General features: G+C 49.5%; 1 protein-coding gene across 1 annotated transcript in view; it reads right to left on the reverse strand.

Moving 5' to 3' along the window:
- ME3 (malic enzyme 3) overlaps window positions 1-7,036 on the reverse strand; it is a 97,079-nt gene extending 90,043 nt beyond the window's left edge. The window contains exons 1-2 of the mRNA XM_081002147.1: window positions 6,740-7,036; window positions 6,292-6,509 (exon numbers count right to left, since the gene is read on the reverse strand). Coding sequence (XP_080858273.1) covers window positions 6,292-6,477 — 186 coding nt within the window. The 5' untranslated portion in view covers window positions 6,478-6,509; window positions 6,740-7,036. The remainder of the gene's footprint in view (window positions 1-6,291; window positions 6,510-6,739) is intronic.
- Between the last annotated feature and the right edge of the window lie 540 nt (window positions 7,037-7,576).

Consider the following 7,576-nt stretch of genomic DNA (forward strand, 5'->3'; position numbering starts at 1 on the left):
GGTCTCAGCCTACGTACCAGATGGAGCTGGTAAACAGCTGCCCTGGACACAGATTTGACCTGTGCCTCCATGGACAGCTGTGAGTCCAAAATGACTCCCAGGCTGCGCACCTGGTCCTTCAGGGGCACAGTTACCCCATTCAGGACCAGGGAATCCTCCACACCTGCCTGCCTCCTGCCCCCCAAAACAGTACTTCTGTCTTGTCAGGATTCAACCTCAATCTGTTAGCTGCCATCCATCCTCCAACCACCTCCAGACACTCACACAGGACCTTCACTGCCTTCACTGGTTCTGATTTAAAAGAGAGGTAGAGCTGGGTATCATCTGCATACTGATGAACACCAGAAACCTGATCTATAGCTACGACAGGGGTGACGCAAATGTTTGCAACCCAAGGGCCGCACTCCCTTCTGGCCTGTCCCCAAGTTAACCTCTTCCAGAGCAGAGGGAGAAGGCATTTGGGTGCGAAGCACAGTGGTGAACTCCAAGTTTTGATAGTTGCACTGGTAACACATCACTAAATAGGAAACGAAAGCAGGGACTTGCCATGCAAAACACTGCCGTTAATTCAGCCTTATCCAGCCTTGATTTTGCTTAGACAAGGAAAGCCCCTCTTCCTGAAGCCGCAGATTTGTTAAAACAACTTCTAAATCCTTTTGCTCACAGCTCCACTATCGCACAACAGAGGTTGATCCTGCCACCCAAAACCAACAGCACAGGCCCCTAGCAAGAAAACCCTACTGTGGGCTGCAACCCATGCTAGTCATTTTCAAGATCAAATCCTCTGGGTTGAAGCCAATGCATTATTTATCTATTTATTGCATTTGTACCACACTTTTTCCCTCCACGGAGCTCGAGGGAGTTTACATGGTTCCCCCTTGCTCAATGAATACCCACAACGACCCTGCGAGGTTGGGTTAGGCTGAGACCAAATGGCCAGCCCAACGTCACCCAGTGAGTTTCATGGCTGAGTGTCCTAGTCTGACAACTCTAACCACTACAATGCACTGCAGCACTAAGGAGAACGTTCCATGGGCGCAATTTTTCCACTTGTGCAACAGAACCTTCTCCCACTGTCTCCTCACCCTGTGCACCCCCTAAATCTGTTGTAGGGGTTCCCCCGACACTGTGAAGCAAATCTGGAGAGGGCATGGGCAGTGGCGTAGCGTGGGGGGTGCAGGGGGGGCCGGGCGCACCGGGCGCAACATCTGGGGGTTAGGGTTAGGGGGCGCAAATCCACGGGTTAGGGGGTGCAAATTACTTGCCTTGCCCCGGGTGCTGACAACCCACACTACGCCCCTGGGCATGGGGCACGAAAAGCAGGAACAAGGAGGGAAATGCCATTGCGTTAAGTGGAAATCCTTGTGCTGACGAGACACAACAGAGTATCACCCATATAACTGACTTAGGTCCATTTGTTCTATTTTGAATAATATTCTTTATATTTATGGAGTAGTGGGCATTGGGGATGGGTTTATGGAACCAAGGAGTCTGAAAAGGTTTGGGAACCACTGATCTAGGGATGAATGGCAGTACAGTGGTACCTCGGATTACATACGCTTCAGGTTACAGACTCTGCTAACCCAGAAATATTACCTCGGGTTAAGAACTTTGCTTCAGGATGAGAATAGAAATCGTGCTCCAGCGGCACGGCGGCAGTGGGAGGCCCCATTAGCTAAAGTGGTGCTTCAGGTTAAGAACAGTTTCAGGTTAAGAACGGACCTCCAGAACGAATTAAATACTTAACCCAAGGTACCACTGTACAGTGGTACCTCTGTTGTCAAACATTTCGGGTTCTCAAACACTGAAAACCCAGAAGTAAATGCTTCCGTTTTCGAACGCTTTTCAGAACTCGAACGTGTGACACAGCTTCCGCTGAGTGCAAGAAGCTCTTGCAACCAATGGGAAGCCACGCCTTGGTTTTTGAACGTTTTGGAAGCCGAACGGTCTTCCAGAACGGATTACGTTCGTGAAACGAGGTACCACTGTATACACATTTAATAAATAATAATAGCACATAATCTAAATGTTTGGCTCTGCATTGCTTTCCTGCTGCAACACTTTGGGTGGCTGCACAGAGCAGACCTATTTGCAAAAAAAACCCCACAGTTGGCAAGTCACTATAATATCGATATCCTGTCACGTTGTTTTTTTTTTAAAAAAAAGGAAGGGAAAACTGCTGACTGCTGAACTGTGTGTCTGCAAAGCTAGCAGTGGCAGTTCTCCAAAAGATAGGGAAAGCTTTGCTCCAAAGTACATAAATTACACCTCCTGCAGAAAGAAATGAAGGGTGTTTCGCTGGGTAAATGAGATGACTTAAGGCACAGCTCCCACAAAAAGTAAAGAGGGGAGCAATCCTGTCTCAAGTCCTAGTGGGGGAACCACATGATAAAATGCTGGACTAGTTCCTGGGAGACCAGGGTTCAAATCCCCACCCGCTACTCAGCCAGGACTCTCACAACGTGGCCTTGGACCAGTCTCAGTCTCTCAAGCTTAGCCTACAGGGTTGTTGCGAGGATAAAATGGGGAAGGGGACCCGTGTCGTTGAACCCCTGAAGGAGAGGGGTGTTATAAATGCGATGAATAAATAAAAAATGCAGCTATCTGCCCAGAGAAAAATAAACGCAAAGAAGAAGAATTTGAGTCCTGCTTTCTCATTCCTATGGGAGTCTGGCATCCACAGATGTCATGGTCTCATCGTCAATAACTTGCTTCAGGGTGGGTGTTCAAACTCTTAAAACCTTAATTCCAGGGAAGACAGGGCAGGATTAACAGTTTAACGGATTTTATTCTGTTTTTTTTTTTTAAATCATATTTATTAAAGTTTCCAAAAATATAGAAATACAAAGAAAAAAGAAAAAGAAAAAGAAAGATATTTAAAACCTTACTTTCATTACCTACTTTCTGGGACTCCCCCCCCCCCCCCCGACTGTATTCCCCTTTCCTTAATTTGGTTCTACAAGCTCTCACTCCCAATTTGAAGCTTAATTTGTTTAACCCACTATCCAAATTGAATTGTACAAATCTTACACCGTCCCCCATCATTAGCAAGAAAAGAAAAAAGATTTTCTAACAGATTTTATTCTGCACCTGGCTATCAGCCACTTGTGACCCAAGGAAGATGCCCAGGTGCTAGGATGGCGCCAGACGTCTACACCATCTGAAAGAGCATATGGTTTTCACATACAGCTGTACCTTGGAAGTCAAACAGAATCCGTTCCAGAAGCCAGTTCAACTTCCAAAACGTTCTGAAACCAAGGCTTGGCTTCTGATTGGCTGCAGGAAGTTCCTGCAGCCAATCGGAAGCCACGGAAGCCCCATCAGAGGTTTGGCTTCCAAAAGAATGTTCAAAAACTGGAATGCTCACTTCCGGGTTTTGATTGTTCGGGAGTCGATTTGATCAGGAGCCCAAGGCGTTTGAGATCCAAGGAATGACTGTACTAGCAACACATCCTGTAGAGTTATGTATCAGTTATGTTTTATCTGCACAATCAGAATGAATTTCAGGAACCAAAAAGTCCTATTGGGAAATAAGACTTTAGAGCCGCCTTGTCCAAAAATGGCAACTACACATTCCGTTCTGGAGACGGTAACCCTGGCTTAAGGAACCATTTGGCGTCTAGCTTATATACCTGAGTTTCTAACACTGCTTCCAATCTTGAAGCATCCTGCATTTGTCTGATGCTAGTGGCCGCAGGACACTCCATAATTCATGGTCCGGTAAAGGTAAAGGGACCCCTGACCATTAGGTTCAGTCGCGGACAACTCTGGGGTTGTGGCGCTCATCTCACTTTATTGGCTGAGGGAGCTGGCGTACAGCTTCCGGGTCATGCGGCCAGCATGACTAAGCCGCTTCTGGCGAACCAGAGAAGCGCACAGAAACGCCGGTTACCCTCCCGCCGGAGCTGTACCTATTTATCTACTTGCACTTTGACGTGCTTTCGAACTGCTAGGTTGGCAGGAGCAGGGAGCGAGCAACGGGAGCTCACCCCATTGCAGGGATTCGAACCACCGACCTTCTGATCGGCAAGTCCTAGGCTTTGTGGTTTAACCCACAGCGCCACCCACGTCCTGGTTTTGTAGGATACTCCAAATGGGGAGAAGCCATTTTGGCATAGTGAAGTGGTTTTCAACCAGTGTTCCGTGGCACCCTGGGGTGCCTTGAATGATAGTCAGGGGTGTCGCAGGCAACACTGGCCTCTGTCCCTCTTTCCTTCCCTCTCTCCCTCCTCAGATGCCCTCTTGCGTTGCGGCTTTTTTTGCAGCAGCCCTGGCTACAAGCTCCCCAGGCAAATGGTGCCTCTGAGGCTGGCCAGGGGGTGCTTCCCAGGCCCCTGTGGGGCAGTGTGAGGAGGCACCTCTCTTTGGGGCAGGTGGGGGGGGCAGCTCAGAGACCAGAGGCGGCAGCTGCGGCTGCCCAGAGGACTCCCGAGGAGCGGGGAGAAAAGAGGAGGCTGGGGGAACACTCCACAAGGGAGGGTGTCCGAAAAGGGGTGAGGGGCTGCCGGCTCTGCGGGCAAGGGGTGGCATAACTGGACTCCTGAGCCCCACAGGGGTGCCAAAGAAAGAATATCAAGGGAGCTGTGGACCCCCAAAGGTTGAAAACCTCTGGCATAGTGGGATTAATTCTTTAGCATATTAATGTTGTTTTTTTACTGTCCGGGAGATCTGCTGCTTCAGATGTCTCTGAAGAGACCTTGACTTTACTTAATAGTGTGCACTTTGGGGGCATGGGGTGGGGAGGGGAGGGGGGAGACGACACCAGCAGCTAATTGTCCTGGGCCAATCCTAGTTCAAGCCTGCTACTTGCTTTCCAGGAGCAATGCTCAGCACTGCAGCTATGAGTGTGTGTTTATTTCCAAAACAAGCCCAAAATGTTTTCAGTCTTATTTGGCCAACAGATATCCACTCTAGGAATGACGTGAACCCAACAAACACCAATTATCTGAAACATTCATCTATTAATAGGTAACTAGCAGAAAACTGGTGGTGGAGGTGTATTGCGGGGTGGGTACAGAGAGACAGAATTATACGCACTTTATTGTCTGATTCTAAAGCCTATGCAGGTTATCATAAGTGCAGTTAAGACTATTGGGGGCTGGAAAATAGTGGGCAATACAGAGGAACATGACAGAGAATGTGTGTGTGACATGGAGAAATGGGATGGAATGAGGTTTCTCCTCCCTCTCTCATAATACCAGAACCTGGGTTTGCCCCCAAATGCTGAATGTTGCAATATTCATGGCTTATTCACATAGGTAAAGGTAAAGGGACCCCTGACCATTAGGTCCAGTTGTGACGGACTCTGGGGTTGCGGCGCTCATCTCGCTTTATTGGCCGAGGGAGTCGGCGTACAGCTTCCGGGTCATGTGGCCAGCATGACTAAGCTGCTTCTGGCGAACCAGAGCAGCGCACAGAAATGCCATTTACCTTCCCACTAGAGTGGTACCTATTTATCTACTTGCACTTTGACATGCTTTCGAACTACTAGGTTGGCAGGAGCAGGGAGCGAGCAACAGGAGCTCACCCCGTCATGGGGATTCGAACCGCCGACCTTCTGATCGGCAAGTCCTAGGCTCTGTGGTTTAACCCACAGCGCCACCTGCGTCCCCCCTTATTCACATATCACATAGTTAAAAGGGTAGGATTCTCTGCCACAACCAGGGAGGAGAACAAGCCTATCAATGGCTACTAGTCAAGATGGTTTTCTACCACATCCAGTATCAAAGGAGATGGGCCCACAAATACCAGTCACTGGGAATCACATTGCAGCACTCAGGCCCTTTTGGATTTTCCAGAGGCATCTGGCTGGCCACAGTGAGAACAGGATGCTGGCCTAGACGGGCCTTTGGCCTGATTCAGAAGGCCTCTCCTTATCTTCTTGCATAATGCCAAGACCACGAAGACCTGAAAAAGATTTGCTGATCCACAAGCTACAGCAATGAGAGCAGGACCCACGTTACTGGTATGAATGGGTATCATAACCAGGAAGCTGTTTGGGGGCACAAAATCGAAACCTGGGGCAGTTTGCAGGAAAAGTTGCACAGTGTTAGGTTTCCTTGCTTCTTCCAGACTTCAATAAAAGTTTTCATGCAGCACTGTGAGATCAAGAAGAGGAAACATACCTGGGAAGAACTAGGCGAGGTGGACTCCACAGCAGCGACAAAATAAGAATTTTATTAACAGAAGATATACACACATGCAGGCAAACTCACTCTCTCTCTCAGCAAAATAAATAAGTGTAAAAATGAACAAAAGCTTCCAAGCAAGAACAGAGAGGTTTAGTCTAACCTTGTTGAGATGGGGGTTCCTGGTGATGTCATAGCCCCTCTTCTTCACCCCCCTGGCTTTAGTGGGGGAAGGGTAGGCGTCTCCAGAGTAGCAGCATCTGTTCTGGGGAGAGCTGAACACCTGGAGCCGCAGCGTGGCCCCCGCCAGCCGAAGGACGCTTCTGCTAAACGTGGGCATCATCAGCATCGTTGCACAAAGCAGCCGGTGTGGATCTTGGGCTGTTTTCGAGACAAAGGCACACACATGCAAAAGGTTGCGCTGAGCAAAGGCGGGTCCTGCCAGCGCCACCAATAGATGGGATGGGATTTGGGGGCGGGGCTGGGGGCTCGCTTTGCATGGAAGGTTAACGGCTCCCTCCCCAAAAGGCCCCCCACCCCAAATTCTGTCCTCCTCTCCCCGGACCAGAAATGCAAAAGAATAAAAATTACAAAAAGCCATCGCTGCTTACTTTCGTCTCTTTCTCTGCCCGGATCAGGGCCCTGTCAGTCACATCACCAGCCGGCAAGTGCATCCAGCAGCCTTGGAGGAGGCGACCCTGCAAAGCGAAAGCAAACCCCAGGAAGCAGATCAAGTAACCAAATTTGCAACCCGGAGACTGGTTGCTGCGGAACGGAGCCCGGCGGCGCCTCCGCCTCCCAGTTTCCGTCCTCGACCCCCATCTGGGTTGAGACGCTGGTGCTCCAGGACGGAGGGGAGAGGAAAGAGGAAAAGTTGTTATTTAGCAGAGAGAGATCCTTATGAGCTTGTAGAGAGACAGAGGGGGAAACAGTGCGAGGAAAGGAGAAGGCGGAGCTGAGGTTCCCAGGCGCCGTGCGCTCTGCGTAATCTCCAAGGTTGCACCTGAAATCGAAGGAATTTGGCTGCAGCTGGGGCCAGGAAGTGTTGGCAGTGATGCAGTTAGAACCACAGAATCGTACAGTTGGAAGAGACGCTGAGGGTCATCTAGTCCAACCCCCTCCCCCGCATGCAGGAATCTCAACTAGATGTCCGATGGCCATCCAACCTCTGCTTGAAAACCTCCAAGCTAGCAGAGTCTACCAGCTCTCGTGGGAGTCAGTTCCACTGTCCAACAGCTCTTACTGTCAGAAAGTTTTTCCTGATGTCTAGTCAGAATCCCCTTTCATGTAACTTGAAGCCATTGGTTCGGGTCCTACCCTCCAGAGTGGGAGGAAACATGATTGCTGCATCCTGCATGTGACAGATATTTGATACAGTGGTACCTCGGGTTAAGAACTTAATTCGTTCTGGAGGTCCGTTCTTAACCTGAAACTGTTCTTGACCTGAA

Source organism: Podarcis pityusensis, assembly GCF_964106645.2.
Source record: "Podarcis pityusensis genome assembly, chromosome: 4".
NCBI lineage: Eukaryota > Metazoa > Chordata > Lepidosauria > Squamata > Lacertidae > Podarcis > Podarcis pityusensis.